We start from the raw sequence: 22730 nt of genomic DNA, 5'->3' as shown, positions 1-22730 counted from the left end.
CACCATCTCCACACCAGTCAGGGTGACAGAGAAGCCCCTATGGCCCTGGGGAATAGGGGAGATGTGGTGGGTCTTAGTGGGAGGTCAGGTGTGAACTGACCGATGGGTGCTGTCCCTCTGTCCCAGAGCCAGGCCAGCCACATAGCCCCCTGGGCCACTCCTCTGTCAGCCCCTGCTCTGAGCCTCGTGTCTCCCAGTTCATCAAGAAATATGTGGCCTCCTGCCTCCTCATCTCAGACACCAACACAGAGCTCTCCTACATCCTGCCCAGTGAGGCTGTCAAGAAGGGCTGCTTTGAGAGGCTCTTCCAGGTACCTGCAGGGGCTGGCAGAGTGGGCAGGCAAGGGGCTGTCGCACTGTGGACATCTGCCCTCCTCACACAGCACTTTGCTCCCACAGCACTTGGAGCAGAGCTTGGAAGAGCTGGACCTCACCAGTTTTGGGTTGATGGACACCACGCTGGAGGAGGTCTTCCTGAAGGTGTCTGAGGAGGACCAGTCTCTGGAGAACAGTGACGTGGGTACGGGCGCTGAGGGGTAGCACAAGGTGCTGCTGGGGCTACTGAGGGGCTGTGTGATTTTGCTGGGCTTGGTGGCTGCCGGAGTCTCCTGTCCCAGGTGAAGGAGAGATTTCCAGCAGAGCTCATCCTGGCCACGTGCAACCAGCCTCAGCTCCACTCTGGGTTTACTCCCACCTGGAATAGCTCTTGTGTCCTCAGCACAGGTCTCCAGAGGGACACTACTGAGATACTCTGAGGGCTGGAGCACCTCTGCCGTGGAGCCAGGCTGGGAGAGCTGGGGATGTTGCCCTAGAGGAGACAAGTCTCCAGGGAGACTTTATGGCACCTTCTAGTGCATGAAGGGGGCTTGAAAAAATGAGAAAGGGACTTTACATGGGCAGGTAGTGTTAGAAAAGGGGGGGAGTGGTTCTAAACTAAGAGAAAAAGGTTGGATTAGATGTTTGAAGGAAATTCTCACCTGTGAAGGTGCTGTGGCCCTGGCACAGGTTGTGCAGAGGAGCTGTGGGTGCACCATCCTTGGAAGTGTCCAAGGCCAGGTTGGATGGGGCTTGGAGCAACCTGGTCTAGCAAAAGGTGTCCCTGTGCATGGCAGGGGGTGGAATGAGATGAAGTCCTTTCCAACCCAAACCAGTCTGTGACTCTGTGATACAGTCCATCCCCAGTTGGTGCCATGCTGCAGTGAAGAGTAGCACGGCCAGTGGCAACCTGCATTTTTTTGTTCAGACATGAAGGAGTCCAAGGATGCCCTGCAGCCACCCACCTCTGAGCTGGGCCCAAAGTCTGAAGCCAATGGGGAGCCCCTGGCCGAAGCGGCCGTGCCAGAGAAACCTGAGGTGGAGCTCAGCAACCTTGTGACCTGCTCCAAGCTGGCACAGTCGCAGGCATCCCTGCGCTCAGTGTCCTCGGTGGGCTCCGTGCGTGGCGATGAAGGTGGGGCTTATTCCGAATTCTTTGGGGATTATGCGCCCCTGTTCGATAACCGGCAGGACCCCGATAACGTCAGTCTGCAAGGTTGGTGCTGCTGGGTGCCTGGCCGGCAGCAGGGGCCAGGGGAGGCACTTAGCTAGGACATAGAGGGTTTGCCCAGGGTGGGCAGAGCTGGCCCAGTCCCTTGGGCTATGTGGTTGTGTCTGAGATGGGTGACTGTGACTGCTGGGATGAGAGCCCATGAGGAAGGGGCTGATGGGGCATCCAGCAACACAGCACCCAGAGAGCCGCAGCCTGGGTGGGGGGGCTGGGAACAGGCTCTTTCCACAAGTTTGCACCCTATAGTGTAGGGTGTGCATGAGGGTCTCATGCCAAGGCGTGGAGCCAGTGAGAGCAGCCAGCGTTGACTCTGCCTCTTGTGGGTCTCCAGTGCCACCTTGCAGACTTGCCCCACTAACATGCCCTCTTCTCACACTGGCACCAGTTGGGTTTCTCCTCTTGGTCCTTGGGCACAGAGTCACTTTCCAGGATATGACTTCACCTGTCATACCTTGCTGTGGGTGCAAGGCTCTCCCTGCTTGGATGCTGAGATTGCTGGATAGAGAGGGTGCAGGCAGGTGCCTTAAGGTTATTGCTGTAGTCAGAGATCCTGTTCTGGGTTATCTCACAACTCTTGTGACTAATTTAGGGATGTGCTACCTCTTCCCCCCACCAGGGCTGTGGGAGGCAGAGCTGGGGCAGTGCTGTGGCAGAGCTCCCACTGTCTCCCTGGGACTCCCACCTGTGTCTTGTCCCCTGTTCCTGACTGTCCTGACTCCCCACCAGCTGGTAGAGCTGATGGGAAAATGGAGAGATCCTAGAAAAAAGCACCAAATCAGGTTGTTTTTTTTAAACTATTGTCTAAATTTTCCTTTGGGGGCCAAGAGGAACCTGCCAGCCAGATACCTTGCATCCCACTGCACTCCTGCTATGGCTTGGTGGCAGAGTTGGGGTTGGATGCTGCCCTTAGCCTTGGGATAGCTGAGCTGGCCTGGACGTCTGGATCAGCTTCTTGGGAGTCCAGGCCAGTGTGGGAGCAACTGTGCCAGAGGGCTGATAATTCCTCTCCTTCCCAGAACAAGAAGCAGAGGTAGAAGCAGAGGATCGTGACCTGGCAGGCCAGGGGAGCTTCAAGCTGGAAGGCTCATGGCTGAAGCTGCGCCAGTTCCATGGGCTGATTGTCAAACGCTTCCACTGCGCCAAGCGCAACACCAAGGCACTCTTCTCGCAGATCCTCCTGCCTGCCTTTTTCGTCTGCGTGGCCATGACTGTGGCGCTCTCTGTGCCTGAAATAGGTGCATGCAAGCTACGTACCTACCTGCATGCTGGGTGACCTGTTCTGCTTGTCCCAGTGTGGCCACTGGCTGCAGGAGGACAAGGCCAAGGCAAGTCTCCCTGTGTGCAGCGGTGCTGTGGGTACAAGCAGGTTCCTGTCCTTGTCCCTACAGGTGACCTGCCACCCCTTATCCTCTCACCATCCCAATACCACAACTACACTCAGCCCAAGGGCAACTTCATTCCGTATGCCAACGAGGAGCGGCGTGAGTACCGGTGAGAGCTGCCACCTCTGGTGACCAGCACCCCATGCCTAAGGCCCATTCCTGTCTCCACCTGTGGGACTGCAAGGGGGCAAGTGGGGAGGGCAGCCCACAGCAGGCCTAGTGCCAGGGCTGGCTCAGGCTTGGAGCAGAGCCTGGCTGGTGCTGAGTCCCCTGACAGAAAGTAACCTCTGTCCTGGCCAGGGTGTCTCTGGGAGATATGCCAGCCCTGACACTGTGACTAGCAGCTCAGTCATGCCAAGCACAGGCTGTGTGTGCCCATGATAAATGCCAGGGCCTCAGGGAGGTCCCAGAAGAAGATGGCCATGGTGCTGAGATTTGTCTCCTGCTCCTTGCTCCTACAGAATTAGGCTGTCTCCTGATGCCAGCCCTCAGCAGCTGGTGAACACTTTCCATCTGCCTTCTGGTGTGGGGGCCACCTGTGTGCTCAAGACACCCTTCAACAACACGCTGGACCAGCCCATGCAGACCCTTAACCTCAACAGCAATGAGTCCAAGATGCTGGCAGCCAAGTACTTTGGTGCCATGTGTATCGACTCCTTCACCCAGGGCCTTCCACTTTCCAACTTTGTGCCACCACCTCCATCCCCGGCTCCCTCTGACTACCCCATGTCAGTGGATGAGGACCTGCTCCATGCCTGGAACTCCACAATCTTCTCCACTGTTAAAGGTATCACCTATGCTGGGTGCTCTTGTGTCTGGGATTTGTCTCCAGCAGGGATATGATCGCTCTCCTCACAGAAGTGGCTCCAGGGACCACTGGGAGTACCTGTTAGTCTGGCCTGACCTCACAGCAGAGCTTTATTGGGCTGAACTTGTGGCTTTGGCTCTGGAAGACTGTCCCCATGCAGCCCCAACCATGCCAGTAGAGCCCCTTGGATGGTGACTCTGTCATAAAGCCCTGTGGCCAGCCTCGTGTCACATTTGCTGGATGTGGTCCCCAATTCTTTCTTTCTTCAGCCACACCTTATGGCCCATCTCTGAATCTCTGTCCCCCCAAAGCTTTTTGCATTTCCATCTCTTGGTCACCAGGACTCTGCCTGGCCAGCCACCCAACCATCATGCTGTCCCCAGCAGCTGGGGTAGGCAGGAGCCTGGCTGTGAGCCACCTCTTCTGCTCCTCAGGGACCGTGACCTCAGCCCCTGCCCTGCCCCGCATCATCCATGAGCCCATCAAGTGCACATGCTCCATGCAGGGGACTGGCTTCTCCTGCCCTAGTGGTGTGGGGGGCCATCCCCCGCAGATGAAGGTGGTGACGGGGGACATCCTGACAGACATCACAGGGCGCAATGTCTCTGAGTATCTGCTCTACACCTCAGACCGCTTCCGGCTGCACAGGCAAGAGGGGAGGCTGGGAGGGTCTGCTCTGCACCATAGAGCTGGGATGAGAACCAGGGGCCTGGGGTCACCTGCCCTAGGGTGCTGGTGGGAGCCAGCAACATGCTCAAGCAGGGATCTACCCCCGGAGGTGGGGGACAGCAGTTGCAGCTTCCTCAGCAGTGCCTTGTCCCACAGGTATGGGGCACTCACGTTTGGGAACATCCAGAAGTCCATCCCAGCCTCCTTCGGAGCCAGGGCTCCGGCCACAGTGCGCAAGATTGCTGTGCGGAGAACAGCCCAGGTGGGACAGCACTGCACCTCAGCACTGCAGGTGCAAGTGGGAAGGAAAGGGGGCAGGCAGGGGCCCCTGGGACTGCTCTGCTACATTGCTCTCCCAGTGTTTTGGAGGCCTCCAGCCACGGGGGAGTGGTCAGCAGGTCTGACCCAGCACAGTCAGCAATGACCTATTCTCCCCATAGCTTTGAGCACAGGACACCTGCCTTGTGGTTGGCTGTCCATTCCATCATATCCCTCCCTCCCAGTACATCTCTGGGTCCAGCTCTCTTGCCATCCTCCCACTGTTCCTCTCTCCTCCTCCAGGTCTTCTACAACAATAAAGGCTACCACAGCATGCCCACTTACCTCAATGCCCTCAACAATGCCATCCTGAGAGCCAACCTGCCCAAGAGCAAGGGCAACCCTGCTGCCTATGGTGAGGATCTGGAGGCGTTTGAGGGCAGGAGCGTGTCAGGAACAGCATTAGGGCATGGTCCAAAACAGGCTTCAAAGTGCAGAGTACACCTTGGGCCAAGCAGGCTAGTGTCCAACTGGAACAGGGGTTTACACACCTCAGCTCTGAGATACGAGAGCTGGGATTAGCTCTTTGTCAGGCCTGGGCTGGAATGTCCCAAAGTGCTGCCTGAAAGTGCCTGGACTTGTGACATGTCCCAGGGTGCTCTCCAGTGAGGGGGAGCTTGGCCTTGAGGTGCTGAGTTGCTTCAGAGAGCCCAGCTCCTGCTGAGCTTCAGGTTGGAAACCCATCCTGCTCAGAGCCAGGACCAGGCAGACTGGGGGCAGGGGTGTGTGTGCCAAGCCAGTTTTCATGCTTCCATGTTTCTTCTTGGTTGTTGTTGCAGGCATCACAGTCACCAATCACCCCATGAACAAAACGAGTGCCAGCCTGTCCCTGGATTACCTGTAGGTCCAAGGAGAGGGTCTGAGGGAGGGTGCCTGTCCCATGGGAGGTAGAGGGCTTTTTACTGGTGATTGCAGGAGAAGGCCAAGGCTTCTGCTCCACAGGCTGCATGATGGGGAGGGACAGGGTGGCTTTGATGTGGGGGTCCCTGTGCCATGCCCTGCTCTGTGCACAGTGACTGTCCCACTCCAGGGTGGGTAGCCCTTCCCCAGACAACTGAGTGTGATGGAGTCCCTGCTCTCCTTACTCCCATCCAGCCTGCAAGGCACAGATGTGGTGATCGCCATCTTCATCATTGTGGCCATGTCCTTCGTCCCAGCCAGCTTTGTAGTATTCCTGGTGGCCGAAAAGGCCACCAAGGCCAAACACCTGCAGTTTGTGAGTGGCTGTGACCCCGTCATCTACTGGTTGGCCAACTACATGTGGGACATGGTAAGCAGGACGCGGGGTCCCACCGGCCAAGTCTCTGGGGCTGTGCCAGGGAGTGGGCAGTCACAGAAGTTTCTGTCTTTTCCAGCTAAACTACCTGGTGCCAGCCACGTGCTGCATCATCATCCTGTTCGTGTTTGATCTCCCAGCATATACCTCTCCTACCAACTTTCCTGCTGTCCTCTCCCTCTTCCTGCTCTATGGGTATGTTGCTCAGGAGAGGTGGTCAGAGGGCACTGGGGATGCCTCCGGAGTCTTATGGGGTGGTGGTTTTAAACTGAAAGGTAGACATTTAGACTAGATATTAAGAAGAAAGTTTTCATGGTGGGGGTGGTGAGGCCCTGGCACAAATTGCCCAGAGAAGCCTGTGGCTGCCCCATTCTTGGAAATGTTTAAGGCCAGTTTAGATGGCTTGGAGCACTAGTGGAAGGTGTCCCTGCCCATGGCCGGGGACTGGATTATGACCTTGAAAGGTCCTTTTCAATCCAAACTGTTCTGTGATCTTTTGCAGCCCCCATAGCTGGTTGGGGTGTGGTGGTTGTGAGGGCTGGGGTGGGAGAGCCTAGGAACAGCAGGATGGAATTGGGCAGTCCCAGGGCTGGGGGCCCCTCTGCTGCCATACTGACAGGTGCTTTTTCTTCTCACCTCCCCAGCTGGTCCATCACTCCTATCATGTACCCAGCGTCCTTCTGGTTTGAGGTGCCCAGCTCTGCTTACGTCTTCCTCATTGTCATCAACCTGTTCATTGGCATCACAGCCACTGTCGCCACGTTCTTGCTGCAGCTCTTTGAGCATGACAAGGTACAGCATCCACAGCTCTGCTGAGGGCCACCAGGAAGGGAGATGCTGACATCTTTGTGTGGGGCAGCTCAGGCTGGGAGGGACCTCAGGATGTCTGTTTCCAGCAGGATCAGCCATGAGGCCTGACTGGGCAGGATCTTGGGGATCCTGTTCCTACCACTCACTCAGGGTTGTTTGATGGTTGTGTCCTCTCTGCTGTCCCCACAGGACCTGAAGGTGGTGAACAGCTACCTGAAGAGTTGTTTCCTTGTGTTCCCTAACTACAACCTGGGCCATGGCCTGATGGAGATGGCCTACAATGAATACATCAATGAGTACTATGCCAAGATTGGTATGGCCTCTTCTCTCCCTTCCTTGCTCCAGGGCATGGGCTGGAGGGGACCACGATGCTGGCACATCCCCTCTGCCTGCCCCATGGTGGTGTCCCAAGGCTCAGAGCAACCTGGAGCAAAAAGCCAAGGAGGTGGACTAGAGAGGGCACAGAAAAAGACACAGCTGAGGTCAGCTGTGGCAGAGTGCCAGTGTTGCTGAAAGTGGTTCTTTGGGCCATCCCAAGTAGCAGCCCCATAGGGAGAAGAGGGTGTGAGCTCTGACAAGGGCACCTGCAGAGTTGTGTGGTTCTGCTGCTGCATACTGGCTGTGTTGGGCCATGGTGAGGCTGTGGTAGATCTTAATGGGGACATAGTGTAGCTCTGGTGAGCCATGGTGGGTCTGTGCTGTGACAGGAGGGATGGAGGATGCAGGGATTCTGCTTCCAGACAGGGTTTCTTGGTGGCTATGCTGCCCAACCAACACAAGCCTTTTGCCACTTACAGCTTCATCCTGACCTCAGAAGCTCCTCTGCTTTTTGTGCAGCTTCTGTACATAACACAGGTGCTGCTGGCATCATGAGGGACAATTTTGGGTCAGGATTTGACAAATCTCTCCGATTCCACTCTCAGCTGGATTGATTCATCCTACTGAGGTTGAAAACTTGCTAAATTATTTCCATAGCACCCATGCTCTGAGAGAGAATTGTGTTGCGGCCCACCCAGGCAGCTGTGGTGGGCAAGCATGGGAACAGTGTCATTGTCATAGGTCAACTCAGGAGGCACAACCGAGCTGTTGCCATGGGCAGGTGTCTCCAGCTGCTCTATCCTCTTCCTCCTATTCAGGGCAGTTTGATAAAATGAAATCACCCTTCGAATGGGACATCGTGACACGGGGGCTTGTTGCCATGACAATTGAAGGCTTTGTTGGCTTCTTCATCACCATTATGTGCCAGTACAACTTCTTCCGAAAGCCCCAGTGAGTGTGGCCCAGGGCGGGGATGTTGGGGCTGGCCATGGGGTAAAGATTTGCCATTGGGACCCTTGAGCTTCAGGCTGTCCTTCTGGCAGTGGTGAGTGGGAATTCCCTGGGTCTCTCAGAGATGCAGCTCCTGATCCCACATTCTCCCCTGCCTCTGCCCCCTCCCACAGGCGCCTGCCCGTCTCCACCAAACCCATCGAGGATGACATTGACGTGGCCAATGAGAGGCACCGGGTCCTGCGTGGTGATGCCGACAACGACATGCTAAAGATTGAGAACCTCACAAAGGTGGGGGCTGCATCAGGCTGCAAGGAGACTCCTGGGACCACCCCAGCCCAGGGATGTGGGTGAGGCAGCAGGTCCAGGTGGCTCCTGGTGGGCTGAGTCCACCTTCCCCTTCCCTACCAGGTGTACAAGTCCCGCAAGATTGGGCGCATCTTGGCTGTGGACCGGCTGTGTGTGGGTGTGCGCCCTGGGGAATGCTTTGGGCTACTGGGTGTCAATGGTGCGGGCAAGACCACAACATTCAAGATGCTGACAGGGGATGAGAGCACCACAGGTGGAGAGGCCTTCATTAACGGACACAGGTAAGGGGGGCCTGGGGGCTGCCTGCTTTCCTGGGGTTGGGATGGGGTCTGCTTGGAGGATAAAGTAGCATGAGTGAGCTTGTGTGTCCCAGTAGGACTCTGCAGCCTTGTGTGCTCTTGGGTTGTTGTAGTTTAGATTTAGGGTGGTCCCCGGGGAGGGTTCCCCGGGAGCCCCCCGGGTTCTAGGTTCGTTGGTGTTTGCATGCAGGCAGGCAAGGAGACTCCAGACGCTGGTGAGGTGCTGATGAGGTGAGGATTTATTTGAAGTTCGACCCCAGGAAGGCAACATGGTTACTGAGAGAGAGGAGGAAGGAGGGGGAGAGGGAGAAGGGAAGAGGGAAGGGGAGAGGAGCAGAGCCTCCAGAGGCCTCCAGGGCAAAGAGGGAGCGAGCCCTCTCCGTTTGCACCTTTATCAAGGAGTGTCAGAGCGCGGATAGATTCTCAGGCCAATGGGTTTACAGACACACGATACTGCAGGGGAGATTACAGACTTGGGATAAACCATACACTTTCCAGGGGTGAGCCAGAGCATACCATTTCAATAAAATGCAATTCCACACTGGGTGACCATCAATCTGGGATGTGGGACAAGAGACAGTGGCCCTGTGCTGAGGCTGGGTTTTTCCTGGAGGAAGATGCTCCAGTGTAAAGGCATATGAAAGGGCGCTCAGCAGCAGTCCTCACAAAAAGAATTCCTTCTTCCCACAAACCCTCAATCCTCTCCCACAGCATCCTGAAGGAGCTCCTGCAGGTCCAGCAGAGCTTGGGCTACTGCCCCCAGTTTGATGCGCTCTTTGATGAGCTGACGGCCCAGGAGCACCTGGAACTCTACACCCGCCTGCGTGGCATCCCCTGGAAGGATGAGGAGCGGGTAGGGCTGTGGGCAAGCAGTTGGCAGCATGCAAGGGCTGGTGCTGTGCCATAGGGATGGCATCTCACGGGGCAGCAGCAGCAGCCTGAGCCACAGTGCTGCTGCTCTCGTGGCAGTGGCACCCTGGCAATGTTCCCATTTGGGCTGCCAGGGCCAGACACATGCACTTGCATGTCCCCACCACTTGCTTATGCCTCTGCCAGGGGCTGCCGTGGGGCTCCCCTGATTGGCATATGGCTTGTAGTCCCTTTGGCAGCTGACATGCCAGAAAGCCCAACCCCTGCCTGCTCTGCCAGCCCCGTGGCCTTGGCAGGATTACAGCAGTCCCCCATGCCTTGCAGGTGGTCAAGTGGGCACTGAAGAAGCTGGAGTTGACCAAGTATGCAGACAAGCCTGCCAGCACCTATAGTGGTGGCAACAAGAGGAAGCTATCCACAGCCATTGCACTCATTGGATACCCAGCCTTCATCTTCCTGGTGCGCCCTGAGGGTAGAAAAAGGACCCTGGGTGGGAGGTGCTCACCCCCTGCTTCACCACACACCACGCCATCTCCTGGAGTGTGGGATGGTGACTTGAGCTGGACTCAGGACAGGAGGGGAGTGGCAGGGTCCCTCCCAGGGCTGGCATGTGTGAGGGTGCTGTCTATCCCCCAGGATGAGCCAACCACAGGGATGGACCCCAAGGCACGGCGCTTCCTCTGGAACCTCATCCTGGATGTCATCAAAACGGGTCGCTCCGTGGTGCTCACGTCTCACAGGTCCAGGGGTATTCTGTGCCCATGATGCCTCCAAGCACCCTGAGGTGCTGTGTGGGAGGGAGAGGGCTCCCCAGTCCCCAGGAAATGGGATTTGGTAGGGACATGAGGAGCAGGGGGAGCCTGGGACACCCTGTGCTGCTTGCTCTCATCCCTGGTGGTGGGGTCACAGCACTTGGGTGATGCCCTGGGAGGCCCAGCTCTCCGCCTACCCTCACCATAGCCCTGGCATTTTCATCCCATGTCCCCCGCTGAACTGTCCCTTGTCATCCCAGCATGGAGGAGTGTGAGGCCCTCTGCACCCGCCTGGCCATCATGGTGAACGGGCGGCTCAAGTGTCTCGGCAGCATTCAGCACCTGAAGAATAGGTAAGGGCCTGACAGGAGCTCAATATGCCTGCATGAGGCCCAGCAGCCTGTGTGTGCTGCTGGGCAGGAGGGGGCTGGATCCCCATGGCTGGGTGACAGTTCGGCATCTGTGACGGGATACCAGCCCTCTGGATGCTGCTTTAGAGGTGGGCAGGGAACAAGGTCACTGAAGTGGCCCTGCCACTGGCCTGGTGTCCAGTAGTGGCTGCCTGAGAGCATTGTCCGCTTCCAGAGGGTCATGGGAGTGCAGATGAGGGGACAGGTCCTCATGGGGTGCCTTGTTCTTGTGCAGGTTTGGTGATGGCTACATGATCACAGTGCGCACCAAGTCCAACCTCAATGTCAAGGAGGTGGTGAGGTTCTTCAACCGTAACTTCCCTGAGGCTGTCCTCAAGGTGAGCTGCCCATGGTGGCCATGCTGTCCCCTGCCAGCCCCTATTTCAGGGCACAAGCAGCCTTCATCCTCCATGAGGTGAAGGGAGGGAGTCTGGGGAGTGAGGGCTCTCTGCCCTCACCGGCCCTCTGTGACACCCTCCAGGAGCGTCATCACACCAAGGCCCAGTACCAGCTGAAGTCAGACCAGATCTCACTGGCACAGATCTTCAGCAAGATGGAGCAGGTGGTGGATGTGCTGGGCATTGAAGACTACTCTGTCAGCCAAACCACATTGGACAATGTAAGAGTGGGGACAGCATGGGCAGCTGGATGCTTGTGCCCAGGGAGTGACAAAGTGCCAGGCAGGATCTGCCTTTGGGACAGGGCTTGGAGCTAGATGGGGGAACATGTTGGCAGCCACTGCACAGCAGGATGCACTGGATCCTGACCTGGCAAGCATGGGGTGGAGGTGCCTGGAAATACCTGAGTCTCCTGCCTTTTCCTCCTCAGGTGTTTGTGAATTTTGCCAAGAAGCAAAGTGACAACCTGGAACAGCAGGAGACCAGCCCCAACTGTGTCCTGCAGTCACCCCTGGAGCGCATGCTGAGCCTGCTGCGCCCCCGCACTGCTCCCACTGAGCTGCGGGCCCTTGTGGTGGAGGAGCAGGAGGACTTGGAGACTGATGACGAAGGCCTCATCAGCTTTGAGGAAGAGAGGGTGAGAGGTTGTCCCCACATCTGGGTATTCCTGGTCCCACCTGTGTCCATGCCACAGGCCCTGGGTGCTGTGACACCATGAAGGTGACACAATGGAGGCAGGGCTGGGCCCGGGATGGGTGGGGACTCTCTTGGAGAGGTGTCTGCTCTGCCACCTGTGCCAGACTCTGGCCCCAGACACCCTGAGTGTGCTGGCTAAGTGGGCAGCCCCTGAGCCGTGCCTGTCTCCCTGCTCAGGCTCAGCTCTCCTTCAACACCGACACGCTGTGCTGAGACTCCGGGGACAACCATGTTGTCGAGCCACCAAACCCTTTTGGCCTTTCCCCTCCCTTTGCCCTGTGGAGCGGAGTTGCCGCAGCCGGAGCCACATGCCAGGGAGGACACAGTGGGTACAGCAATGCCTGGATGGACCTCGCAAGCCACCACTGCGTGGCTTTTTCCCCCTTCAGCTCCAGAGCAGCATCACTGTGTGGTGCTGGGGGCATGGTCCTCCACATGCTGTGGATGGAGACTGTGAAGGCAAGGACATGGCTTGGTGCCAGCACTGCCAGTCCCACTCACTTTGGGGCAGAGCAACATGCCTGTGAGCAGTGCCTTTGGGCACCCATGTTGCACTCACTCTGGGGACCCTTGGCCTTGTGTGCTTCCCAGGCCTGGCCCCGTGGAGCTAGAAGAAGGATGGCTGCTTCCACATCACCCCTGGCTGATGCTGCCCTGGGCACCACTGGGGCAGGTGCTCTGGTGCTTCACCCATGACCGATTTCTGTCACCAGTGGGATGTCACTGAGAGTCTCAGCCCCACTGGTACATCCTGCCCACCTTGGGGTCTGTTGGCCCCAGCTCTGCCTGGCCTTGGGCACTGGCTTTATCCCCAGGCAGCAGTGGTGTTGCAGAGGCACACAGCAGGGGTAGAGGGGTATTTCACAGGGTATTTCACATGCTGGCACCAGCTGTTTCTCCCCTCTGCCTCTAATCGTGTCCCTCACCCTCAAGTGCAAGTGCACTGCCACCTGCCTGCCCTGACCACTTGCTTCCCCTATCACAGGACATTGCTGCAGCCCTGCCCCCTTTCTGCTGTGTCCCCTTCCACATTGCTCTTGCCCTGACACTTGTTCCTCAGTGTCCAGCCTTGTACAGGAACCACCTGCACTAGGTTCTTATTGCTGGGTTGCTGGTGGTACTGGGAGAGGGGTTGCAGCACCCCGGGATGGTTTTGGAAGCTGGTAGTGGGGTGGCCTTGAGGTACAAGGTCGCGACAGTCCAGGTGGGTGCAGGTGTAGCCTGGCAGTGGTGCCTGGGGTGGTGGGGAGGGAAGGATGGACTGCAGTAGTGGGACTGCCAGAGTCACTGGCCAGCAGCGGGCACCCCCTCAGCCAGCAGTGGTCCTCCTTTTTGCAGAGGGTCCTGCTGCCTTGTCACCCACTGGGACCATGGCTGGTGCCTGCAGCTCTCAACAAGCTGCAGCTGTGCCTAGAGATGGGGTGGCAGCAGGGCCTGTGATGCTGACCCCACCCCCTCCCCCACTGCTGGGTGCCACAGTCTTTGGCAGCATCCCAGGGTGGCCATGCACCTTCCTGGGGAGCACCCATGGTCCCTCTGCCCTGTGTGCTCTGATACCTTCTCTGCCTCCCTGGCACAGGCTTGGTTGGATGCCCTGAGCAGCACCAGGCACCTCAGCTGGGTGCTATAGGAGGTGGGCAGAGGCTGGCTCTGGCCCCACTTGGGTACAGAAGCAGGGTGTGACCTCAACTGTCTCTATGCCCCTTGATCTCATCAGCCCCATATACCACCTGCTATAGATTGTGATACAATATACAGTATTTTCAATAGGGGGAAAACTGGGGGAAGAAGCTCTATTTTCAGATTTTTCAGACCGTATTTTTTTTAATGGCAAATGGGAAACTGGGTGGATCTGGGATGGGGTGGAGGGCACAGGGGGGCAGCCCCCATCAGCATCACCCTGCTCCTATGCTGGCCACACTCTGTCTTCCCCAGGTGATGCTGGGGGGCAAGCCAGCTCAAAGTTTGCCCTTTGCCATCAGGGAGAGGGAACAGTGTCATCTTTGAGTCCTCAGTTGTCACCATGGTGGCACCCTGGGGCACCCCAGGGTGGGCAGTGCTGCTGTGCTCTGGGCTTTATCCTCTCCCCATACCTGCCACACTACACTCTTGCTCCAGCCTCCAGAAGGGCACTGGCACGCCAGTCACAAAGTGTCTTGCCTGTCCACTCAGTTTTCCCCCTGCCACCATGCCGTCATCCCCACGGCTTCTGAGGATTAGTGGAAGTGCCCATACAGCCTGTGTGACCATGGTGGCCTCCCTGCCCTGCCAGCTTAGGGCTGCCTGGGCACAGTTGCTGCTAGAGTCACTTCAAGGGTGGGAGCAGGAAGGTAGCACCCCATGGCATTGTCCCAGGACAGGGGTGGCTCCTGCTTTAACACTGTTCATTTTGTTGACTTTGGCCCCGCTTCTGGCCTTGCCTCCCCCTGCACGTCCTTGGCCACCAGCTGTGGGCATAGTGCCAGTGCCATGCTCAGCCCCAGGCATGGGCCCCCTGGGGATGGGGACGTCTTGGAGCTGCCTGTATATTGCTACAAAACAAAAAGAAGATAAAATGTGAAAATAATGACCATTTTAAATAAAAAATAATAACTGGATCCATTGAAGCTGTGTAGTTGGGCATGGGGGAAATGGCAGGGCTGGGTGCCTGGGAGGGCTTGGGCTGAGGAGAGTGGCAGTGCCCAGGGTGAAGGTGCAGGATCCTGCTAGGGATCCTTGCCAGGCATATGGAGTGCTGGGCACAACACAGGTCTGTACCCAGTGCTTGTTGTCATTCAGGCAGTGTGGAGTGGCTGGGGGTACAGGCAGGAGTGGCAGCAGCTAGCAATGCCACCAGCTGCCCTTACTGGCCTGCGGTTGGCAGCAGCCACGGTGGTGGGGCCCCATGGCAGCGCGTCCAGTCTGTGCCATGGGGCCAGGCGTGGGTGGGAGCGGTTGCACCCTGAGGAGGAATGTGGGCTGGGAGGGGCCGTGGTTTCAGCTAGGGCACTCAGGGTGCAGCCAGCAGTGCACCAGCAGCCACCACGCAGCATGGCCGAGAAACCCCAAATCCAGCTCTTCATCAAGGTGAGGGGGTTCCTGAGGTCAGTGCCCCAGGCCAGGGGGTAGCCTGGGCAACCAACCCTGGCAGTGCTCCGGTGGGGTGGCTGGGCTGCCCCTGCCCACTGCAGTGCCCAGAGGGGGGCAGATGGTGGGCAGGAGGTCAGGCACCGGGTAGGCAACGGGGCTGAAAACAGGCAGTGGGCAGCAGGCAGGTGTGGGGACAGGCAGCGGCCAGCTTGGGCTCTTCTCCAGGGTGCACTGCTTTCTGCTTCCTGCCCTGCAGGCACAGGGGCTGTGGGGGTGAAACCTGAGGAAGTTGGACCAAGTTCCCCCCTGAAAGCAAGGCCCAGCAGCCCAGCACCACAGCATCTGCCTGCACCAGGCCCTTCCCAGCCACTGCCTGGCCGGGGCGGTTTGTCTGTCTGTGCAGGGCAGGACAGGGCTCACCTAGGATTGTGGCTGGGGTTGACAGGACCACCAATATCACTATCACTTTCCTCTGGCACATCTCCACTGCTGGACTTCCCCTGCCACAGCCATCCCTGCTGCCTGCTGCTCTCAAGCCCTTATGCCCTTGCCACGGTGAGGCTGGTGCAGTCTGGAGGTCCTTGTCCCCAGACAGTGCCAGGGCCAGCACCTGCTGTGCCATGTGGCTGCTCTGGGGTGTGGCACTGAAGCTCTGGGAGCAGGCAGGGGCCAGAAGCTGGCACCCTGCCTGGCATAGCAAGTGCCATGGACTGCGGCACAGCTTCCTAGGCTGGGCTGGGGCATGTGCTCTATCATCTTCACCCTATACCCTCTGGGGCTGCCCCCACTGGGGCCATGGTAGGATGAAAGGGCAGCTGAATTTTCCTTCTGTGCCCACAGGCAAGCGAGGATGGGGAGAGTGTGGGGCACTGCCCCTTCTGCCAGCGCCTCTTCATGGTGCTGCTGCTCAAAGGGGTGCCCTTCACCCTCACCACTGTGGACATGAAGAGGTGAGTGGTGGCCCCCTCCCAAGGGGTGCCAGCCCTGGGGCCAGGATCATGTGCAGGGGCGGTGGTTGGTAGGTCCCCAACACTTCGGGAAGGGATGTGAAGGGTGGGCACTATGGGATGCATGGAGCTTTTTGTACCTCCCCAGGTACATTGGTGCTTGGTGGAGGTTGGCAGGTATTCCCTTGGGCACATACTGAGGCAGGAGGGGCCTGAGGGCACCACCTTGTGCACAGGCCCCTCAGAAGTCTCTTTGCTTGGGACACGTGCACAACATGAACACACAGACTCATGGTGCCTGCAGAACACTGGACATGCCAGGCATCAGTGGTGTACCCATCTCCCACAGGGCGCTGGACGTGCTGAAGGACTTCGCACCAGGTGCCCAGCTGCCCGTCCTCCTCTATAATGGCGAGCCCAAGACTGACACCATCACCATTGAGGAGTTCCTGGAGGACCAGCTGGGCCCCCCCATGTCAGTTGCTGGTGCTGCCTTGAGATGGGGAAGTGGACCCTCAAAGGGCAGGACAAGCTGAGGATGAGGGGGTTGACAGCAAATGAGCCTGTCAGCCTCTGCCACCTGCCTCAGCTGTGCCCATGTCCCCACAGGTGCGCCAGTCTGGTCCCACAGTACCCAGAGTCAAGCCTGGCTGGGAATGACATTTTCCACAAATTCTCTGCCTTCATCAAGAACCCGGTACCTGCCCAGGATGAGGGTGAGGAGCGGGTGGGGGAGCACCCTATGCAACTTCTTGTGTGCCACACCCCAAAGCCTAGCCTGGTCACACTGAGCTTTCCCAGTCCCCCTACACAGACCACAGTCGGGTCTGTCCAGGCACTGCTCTCCCTATGCGGGCCAGTGTGGCTGTGCCAGGTCTCTGTGGGAGGGCAGAGGCATATGCCAGCCTGAGCCACGTGGGAAGAGGCTGACAGGTGCTACTTGGACACGGGGCTGGTTGGCAGAGGCCACAGCAGAGCAGGGGTCCCTTGCCTGCAAAAGGGCTGTACCATGACCTGGCCACCCTCCCTGCAGTGCTGCAGCGGAGCCTGCTGCGGGCCTTGCTGAAGCTGGATGAGTACCTGACCACCCCTCTGGAGCACGAGCTGGCCCAGGACCCCTGCCTCCAGGCCTCCCAGCGCCTTTTCCTTGATGGAGACCACCTCACACTGGCCGACTGCAACCTGCTGCCCAAGCTCAATATCGTTCAGGTAAGCCATCGGCATCCCAGCACCATGCCCTTCTCCTTGCCCTGGCATCCCCACGCCCTCCCCTTCCTCTTGGTGCGTACAGCAAGTGCCTGCTCCTTTCCCAGTTGTTCTCTCAGTTCTGTGCCCTTCAGCATCCCTCTCCCCAGGAGCCCTGCCCAGCATAGAACCCTCCCACAGATCCCATTCCTCTCTGCATCTCCTCCTGAGTGCCAGTCCTTGATTGTGCAGTGCTAGGGATGGCACCCTGCCACCCTTCCTGACTGGTGCCTGCCCTGGTGGTAGAGCCCTCCTTGGCACAGTGTCCGGCAAGTCTCCCCCGTTTGTGCCTGCAGGTCGTGTGCCAGCACTACCGCCGCTTTGGGATCCCCAAGGACCTGCAGGGCGTGTGGCGGTACCTCAACAGTGCCAGCGAAACCAAGGAGTTCAAATACACCTGTCCCAATAGCCAGGAGATTATACAAGCTTATCGTTCCGTGGTCCGGGCACCGCAGTGAGCCGGACACGTGCCCTGGTGGTTGTGGGGCCAAGGCTGGGGTCAGGCAGGAGGTCAGCCCACCCTGGCCCTGCCTGCAGGGGCTCAGGAGAGCTGTGCCCCTTGCATCCAAATTCCCTCCACTGGCACCCAGGTGCTGGCAACAATCTGCAGTGCACTGAGCCCCTCTTGTGCCACCCACCCTTCTTCACAACCAGGACAAGCTCTGTGGCCCCTCGAGCATCAGGATGAGGGCAAGGTGGCACAGCCACGGGCACCACCAGTGCCAAAGCTGTGCCCAGGTGAGGGTAGGGGCAGAGCTGGGGATGACAAGCTGCCCTGCAGCCACTTGCATAGGCACACTGTGCCACCCACCCGGACAGCAAGCACCACAGGGTGCCCTCACACCTGCACCAGGTGAGTGGACCTGGCACAGCCACAGAGACCTAGGAACAGAGCTGGAGGGGGGATGGCACAGGCAATGGGCAGAGGTCAATTTCCCCCAAAACTCACTATTAGGAAGCTCTCAACAGACTTGGGGGTTGTGAAATGGGGAAAGCTAAGCTAAGCTTCAGAGTTCCTGGAAATAAATACAAGCTTTGCAAGCAAGACCAGTGTAAGTCTGGAGTGACCAACCCAGCAGCTCCTCCCTCACAAGGCTTTGTACTGACCTCTTCATTCTCCCAGTGCCCAGCAAGACGGAGCCTACCCTTCCAACTCTCCAGTAGGGTTCGCCAGGCTCTAACCACACACCCATCAGCCCACTTGCAAAAAGCTGGCAGGGAAGGGAACTTCTCTGAGGCCCAGACCTCCGGGTTCAGCTGAAACAGGCCCAAGGCTTCCTGAGAAAGGGAGAGGCAGAATGGACAGACACACCTAGAGACCAGCTGGCTAAAAATACCTTTATTGGTAAGAAGCAAAGCACAGGTGATCTTTCCATTCCAGTATCAAAGCTCCACCCAAACTCTACCAGTTCATGGTAAGTGAGGTCAGGAGTTGGCCCCTGCCAGCAGGGAAGAGCTGCAGGGGAAAAACCCACCAGGCTGGTGTCCCCTCTGCTCCATCTGTCCCCCTCCAAAGGCCCTGCCACCACCCTAGCTGAGGGGTGGCTGCCAGGTACAGCTGGCTCTGTTGTCTTCCTGGGTCGAGGAGCTCAGCTAGTCTGGAACAACAGGGACACATCCTTGTTCAGATGTAGGTGTCCATAGGGCTGTCATCAGGGCACAGGACAGCACCTATCAGGAGTCCTCAAAATTCACTCCAGATGACACCTTCTTGCTGGAAGGAGATGGAGGAAACATCAGAGCCCTGAGCTCTACTGCTTCAGAGCAGAACCCACAGGGTGCCCAGTGAGCAGCACCCAGCCCCAGCACTGACCTTTTGAAACCAGGGTTAATGAGAGATTCCCCGGGCACCTTCCTTTTGGCTGGCAAAGCTGAGCTGGAAGCCCTACTCTTCCTGGGGCTGGGGTCTGCCTCAGTCAGGAACGAGCAGGACACAGACTACAGGTTACCCAGGAGTTCTGGAAGCCCTGCCAGTCCCTCCAGGGCCAGGGAGAGCCTCCAGGAGCCCAGCCTGGCAGGACCAGCAGTCATCAGAGTGCAAGAAAGGGCCAAACTTGGCCTCCTCTCCCAAAAGGAGCCATGGATCCACCTCAGCCTCCAGTCTGGAAGCACAGCAAAGACTGCCCTCTTTCTGAGGGTGGCAATGCCCAGCCTTTGACCTGAGCACCCCAGACACCCTGAGAGCCACCAGACCAAGCCCTGCTCTGCGGCTGCCAGCAGCCACAGCAGAGGGCACTCAGAATGTCCTGGAGAGCACATGGATACAGGACCAGCAGTCTCCACGGAGGAGAAGACAAAAGACTGCAGGACCAGGGCAGGTGCCCCTGGCAGTGCCTACCTGGCAGGAAGAGCTGCTGGCTCTGGACAGCATTCTTCTCAGGGCTGCAGGAAGATGCTAATGTCTCCACTGCTACTGAGACAGGAGCCAAAGCTTGTGACAACATCCCCCAATTCCGCATGCAGCACTTTAAGCCTCCTCAGCAAGCTCCCTCCACAGCCAAACTGAGCCCCATTCTCCTCTCAGCACTTCCATCCAAACTGCTGCTGCTCCAAAATCTTCCCAGACCCCTCAAAGATATCTGTAAGGTGACTCCCACATTCAGGATGCTGGTGTGGTGGTGGCCATGAGGACAGGACTGTGTTTCCACACAGAGACATACCACTGTGTCCTCTGGGCCCAGGCAGGGTCTCTTCTGCCTGTGGGGGTCTGGTGCAGACCTTGGCCAGCTTTGAAAACAGGCCAGCCCGAACAGGAGCTGGGGATGGGGAGCAGCTCTTTTGCTGGCCCACTGGGACCGGTGAGAAGAAACCACCTGAGTGAAGCCGTCTCCTGCTGTGGCTGAACTGGGGCACCTAGGGCACTTCAGGTGGGGGTGACAATCTCAGGAAGGTGGCAGGAGCTGCTAGCCCTCCCATCTTCTAAACCCACCACGGACCTTCCAGGCGCCTCTCCAGGCTCTCGATGCGGCCGGCCATGCCGAAAATCAGTGCCTGCAGCTGGCTACGCGCCTCAGCAGCGGGCAGCTGGGCGAGGGCTAAGGCTGGGCACCGCGGCTCCTCCGGCAGCCGTAGCGTGGCCGAACCTGGGCCCAGGCTCAGCGCGGCGCCCCCGTGGCCCAGGGCGGCCCTGCGGGGAGCGCGGGTGAGGAGAGCGGGAGAGCGGGGGAGCCCCGGGGGAGGTGGGGCCTAGGGTGGGGCGAGCACGGGGCGAGAGGGTGCTCGTAGCGAGGGAGGTCCCAGGGCGGCGGCACCCACCTGAGCATCGCGCCGTGCTCCTCCGGCGAGCACCGCTGCAGAGGGAGAGGAGGAGGAGAACGCGTCCAACACGGCTTAGCCTGGGCCCAGATCCATCCCTGCCCCGCTGGCACTCCGGGTCTCAGCCCCGGGCTCTGCCGCCGCCCCCTGTGCCCCGCCGGTACATACACAACCGAGCGCCAGGCAGGCTCCGAGCTCCCCGGCCCACACCTCCACCGCGTCGGTCACACTGTGGGAGGAAGCAGCTCAGGCCAGGGCTGCTCGACCCCTGCGCGGCCCCGTGCCCGCCCGCTACCTGCTCCTTCCCCCGCCCCGCTCTCACTAGACGGCACCGTCGCGTCCGCAGTAGCAGAGGAACCGGCCCGTCCTGGCTCGGAGCAGATGGAAGGGCCCTGCCGGTTCCGCCATGGCCGCGGCGGAAGAGGCGGTGGAAGGGGCAGGCGGAAGAAGGGGCGGGCGCGATGTGTCCTGTCCAGGGCCGGCAGCCGCGCCATGGTGAATCTGGGCGTACGGCGGGTGGAGGATGACGTGGCCGCTAAGCACCCGGTGCGCCCCGCGGGGGACGGGCTGGGAGGCCTAGGGGTGCGGGGGGCTCGGGGCTCAGGGGGCCGGGTGGGCTTCCGGCCCCCGCGCTGACTTGTCCCCGCAGGCGCTGCAGCAATACGCGGCCTGCCAGTCTCACGCTTTCATGAAGGGTATCGGCAGCTTCTTGGCAGGTACGAGCTGGTCCAGTCACCCCGACACCCCCCGAGCTGTCCTTGGCCGCTCCCCAGGGGCAGCGGAGACGTCCTGGCCGTGTGTGGTAACCCTGGCCCCTGTCTCGGCAGGCAGCGGGGCCGCCTTCGCAGTGCAGAAGCTGGTGCGGCAGGCGCTGCCGTACGGCCCGCAGTGGAGCCTGCTGCTGGCTGCTGGTAAGTGCCCGACCCGAGCGGCACAGAGGGGTGTTTGCCATTGTTATGGGGCCTCCCCTCTGGCTCCAGCCACCTCCCTGTGCCCTGGCCTCCAGGGCTCAGGAGTGTTCGCGGCAGCAGGTGCTGTCCCCACCAAGGTGCTGCTGGCACTCACAGGAGCACCTCGGCCGCTCCAGCTGCAGGGTCCCTCGGAAGCTACGTGGTAACCAGAGCTGAGACACAGAAATGTTCCAACTTCTGGATTTACCTGGAGACAGGCAGGTCCCCACAGGAGCTCGCCGTGATTGGTGGGGTGTCTCAGCCCACAGGTACAGTCATATCTTCCTACTGCTTTCCCTGAGCTTGTGGTGCCTGGTTCTTCCGTGCTGCAATAATTACTTTGCTGTTCCTGTCTTGTAATTAAGCTGGTGACTGTGTCATTGTCAAAATCTCATTATATAAGTTGCACACCCTGCAGCCAAGGGGTGGGAGCAGGAGCACCCATAGTGGGTGGAGCACCTTACCTGGTTCCACGCCTCCCCTGTCTCTGTGCACCCGGCACAGTGGGTTCCTGAGCAGGGCTGGTGATGTGGGCTGGGTGTACTTGCTGCTGCCTCCTGCCTTGCCTGCTTTGCATATTCATGACAGCCAGCACAAAAGGCTGATTTGCTGGAAGAGGAAGGAGAAGGTAAGGGATGGAGAGAGTAACTGAGATGTGGAAGGATTTACTGCTCAGTAGGGTGGGCAGAACTGGAGGGGCATCAAGACAGGTGCTGCTGGACAATTCTCATGGCTGCTCGCTGCTCTCTCCCCCATGTACCTTGAGCTCCCAAAACTAGGCCAACTTGAAGAGTCTTTACATGCTTCACCAAGGTTCTGTGGTGTGGTTCTTTGCCCACCCTTGGCAAATTCACCAGGGTGAATTTCACCAGGGTAGTTGGAGGTCCAGGGAACTTGTACTTTCTTTTTACAGAAAACCTCCCCAGTGCAGAGGGCAGGGACGGCGCTGCAACACTGGTGAGGAGGAACAGGTATGGTGACGTGGTGGAGTAGCCAGCAGAGCACAGCACGCCATGCCCATGTCCTGCTTGACCCCCTCCTGCCTGCCCAACCTGACACTGCCCATGCTGCCTGTAATGATGGTGGACTTGGTGACGCTGCTGGAAAGCTCAGAGGACTTAATACTGCAGCGAGAGCGTGGTGGAGGCACCTCACGGATTGCTGCTGTCTGCCCCATGGCCTCTGCACATTGCATTGGGGGTACAATAAAAGTTGAGAGCTGAAGGCACTCATTGTGGATGAGGCGAACGACAGAGCAGGTGGTGAATGCCAACCTGAGGCAACCTCTGCAGTGAATGTTGCAGCAGAGAGCTCTGGTCCCTCTGTGGTAATGCAGTCACAGTCAGCACCTGAATTGCTCTGAGATGGTTACAGGTATAGACAGGTCTGGGCTAAGTTGTAAGGGCAGAGCTGTTGCTGTGCCCCCTGTGTTTCCTGAGCCCAGCCAGTCCC

General features: G+C 58.7%; 4 protein-coding genes across 19 annotated transcripts in view; 3 read left to right on the top strand and 1 right to left on the bottom strand.

The window, feature by feature from the left end:
• The window catches only part of ABCA2 (ATP binding cassette subfamily A member 2), a 35671-nt gene extending 21262 nt beyond the window's left edge, over window positions 1–14409 (top strand). For all 5 annotated transcript variants that reach the window (XM_063409246.1, XM_063409245.1, XM_063409248.1 and 2 more), the window contains 25 exons: window positions 127–311; window positions 400–520; window positions 1244–1531; window positions 2563–2781; window positions 2935–3037; window positions 3390–3715; window positions 4171–4384; window positions 4562–4667; window positions 4967–5078; window positions 5503–5563; window positions 5819–5993; window positions 6079–6194; window positions 6644–6791; window positions 6999–7122; window positions 7946–8078; window positions 8252–8369; window positions 8490–8668; window positions 9398–9539; window positions 9881–10015; window positions 10193–10296; window positions 10569–10661; window positions 10954–11056; window positions 11200–11337; window positions 11547–11753; window positions 11990–14409. In XM_063409246.1, the coding sequence (XP_063265316.1) occupies window positions 127–311; window positions 400–520; window positions 1244–1531; window positions 2563–2781; window positions 2935–3037; window positions 3390–3715; window positions 4171–4384; window positions 4562–4667; window positions 4967–5078; window positions 5503–5563; window positions 5819–5993; window positions 6079–6194; window positions 6644–6791; window positions 6999–7122; window positions 7946–8078; window positions 8252–8369; window positions 8490–8668; window positions 9398–9539; window positions 9881–10015; window positions 10193–10296; window positions 10569–10661; window positions 10954–11056; window positions 11200–11337; window positions 11547–11753; window positions 11990–12025 (3686 nt within the window). In that variant the 3' untranslated portion in view covers window positions 12026–14409. The remainder of the gene's footprint in view (window positions 1–126; window positions 312–399; window positions 521–1243; window positions 1532–2562; window positions 2782–2934; window positions 3038–3389; window positions 3716–4170; window positions 4385–4561; window positions 4668–4966; window positions 5079–5502; window positions 5564–5818; window positions 5994–6078; window positions 6195–6643; window positions 6792–6998; window positions 7123–7945; window positions 8079–8251; window positions 8370–8489; window positions 8669–9397; window positions 9540–9880; window positions 10016–10192; window positions 10297–10568; window positions 10662–10953; window positions 11057–11199; window positions 11338–11546; window positions 11754–11989) is intronic.
• Window positions 14410–14726: 317 nt separating this feature from the next.
• CLIC3 (chloride intracellular channel 3) lies at window positions 14727–18129 on the top strand. The gene is made up of 6 exons (XM_063409252.1): window positions 14727–14878; window positions 15722–15831; window positions 16178–16303; window positions 16438–16544; window positions 16862–17037; window positions 17370–18129. Exons 1-6 carry the CDS (start codon window positions 14843–14845, stop codon window positions 17529–17531), a joined length of 717 nt encoding a protein of 238 aa, XP_063265322.1. The 5' UTR covers window positions 14727–14842; the 3' UTR covers window positions 17532–18129.
• Window positions 18130–18377: 248 nt separating this feature from the next.
• On the bottom strand, window positions 18378–20786 carry PAXX (PAXX non-homologous end joining factor). Of its 10 annotated transcripts, none has more exons than XR_010081947.1 (7): window positions 20651–20786; window positions 20497–20557; window positions 20329–20363; window positions 20010–20200; window positions 19412–19486; window positions 18887–19084; window positions 18378–18787 (listed from the first exon to the last, which is right to left on the bottom strand). XR_010081947.1 is itself a non-coding variant. In XM_063409255.1 (7 exons), the coding sequence occupies exons 1-7, from the start codon at window positions 20734–20736 to the stop codon at window positions 18748–18750; spliced, it is 582 nt and encodes a 193-aa protein (XP_063265325.1). In that variant the 5' UTR covers window positions 20737–20786; the 3' UTR covers window positions 18380–18747. The 10 variants fall into 10 exon arrangements, 8 of the variants coding, with proteins under 8 accessions (XP_063265331.1, XP_063265325.1, XP_063265326.1 ...); XR_010081948.1 differs by having other exon boundaries at window positions 18379–18787; window positions 19412–19483; XM_063409255.1 differs by having other exon boundaries at window positions 18380–18787; window positions 18887–18980.
• Window positions 20787–20806: 20 nt separating this feature from the next.
• Window positions 20807–22502, top strand: TMEM141 (transmembrane protein 141). Of its 3 annotated transcripts, none has more exons than XM_063409263.1 (5): window positions 20807–20874; window positions 20978–21044; window positions 21156–21239; window positions 21416–21547; window positions 22192–22502. In XM_063409263.1, the coding sequence occupies exons 1-5, from the start codon at window positions 20821–20823 to the stop codon at window positions 22269–22271; spliced, it is 417 nt and encodes a 138-aa protein (XP_063265333.1). In that variant the 5' UTR covers window positions 20807–20820; the 3' UTR covers window positions 22272–22502. The 3 variants fall into 3 exon arrangements, with proteins under 3 accessions (XP_063265333.1, XP_063265332.1, XP_063265334.1); XM_063409262.1 differs by having other exon boundaries at window positions 21377–21547; XM_063409264.1 differs by having other exon boundaries at window positions 21335–21547.
• Window positions 22503–22730: the final 228 nt, after the last annotated feature.

Source organism: Prinia subflava, chromosome 12 (assembly GCF_021018805.1).
Source record: "Prinia subflava isolate CZ2003 ecotype Zambia chromosome 12, Cam_Psub_1.2, whole genome shotgun sequence".
NCBI classification, from domain to species: Eukaryota; Metazoa; Chordata; class Aves; order Passeriformes; family Cisticolidae; genus Prinia; species Prinia subflava.
This window is presented reverse-complemented; position numbering and strand designations above follow the sequence as displayed.

Excerpts from the sequence above, each read along its gene's own strand:
- CLIC3 (XM_063409252.1), top strand. The coding sequence starts at position 14,843 with ATGGCCGAGAAACCCCAAATCCAGCTCTTCATCAAG. Across the intron at positions 15,832-16,177 it reads ACCACTGTGGACATGAAGAG|GGCGCTGGACGTGCTGAAGG; the intron begins GTGAGTGGTGGC and ends CATCTCCCACAG. Across the intron at positions 16,304-16,437 it reads GACCAGCTGGGCCCCCCCAT|GTGCGCCAGTCTGGTCCCAC; the intron begins GTCAGTTGCTGG and ends ATGTCCCCACAG.
- PAXX (XM_063409253.1), bottom strand. The coding sequence starts at position 20,736 with ATGGCGGAACCGGCAGGGCCCTTCCATCTGCTCCGAGCCAGGACGGGC. Across the intron at positions 20,558-20,650 it reads GGACGCGACGGTGCCGTCTA|TGTGACCGACGCGGTGGAGG; the intron begins GTGAGAGCGGGG and ends TTCCTCCCACAG. Across the intron at positions 19,487-20,009 it reads CCTGGAGAGGCGCCTGGAAG|TAGCAGTGGAGACATTAGCA; the intron begins GTCCGTGGTGGG and ends CTCCTGTCTCAG.
- TMEM141 (XM_063409264.1), top strand. The coding sequence starts at position 20,821 with ATGGTGAATCTGGGCGTACGGCGGGTGGAGGATGACGTGGCCGCTAAG. Across the intron at positions 20,875-20,977 it reads ACGTGGCCGCTAAGCACCCG|GCGCTGCAGCAATACGCGGC; the intron begins GTGCGCCCCGCG and ends TTGTCCCCGCAG. Across the intron at positions 21,548-22,191 it reads TGGGGTGTCTCAGCCCACAG|AAAACCTCCCCAGTGCAGAG; the intron begins GTACAGTCATAT and ends TTCTTTTTACAG.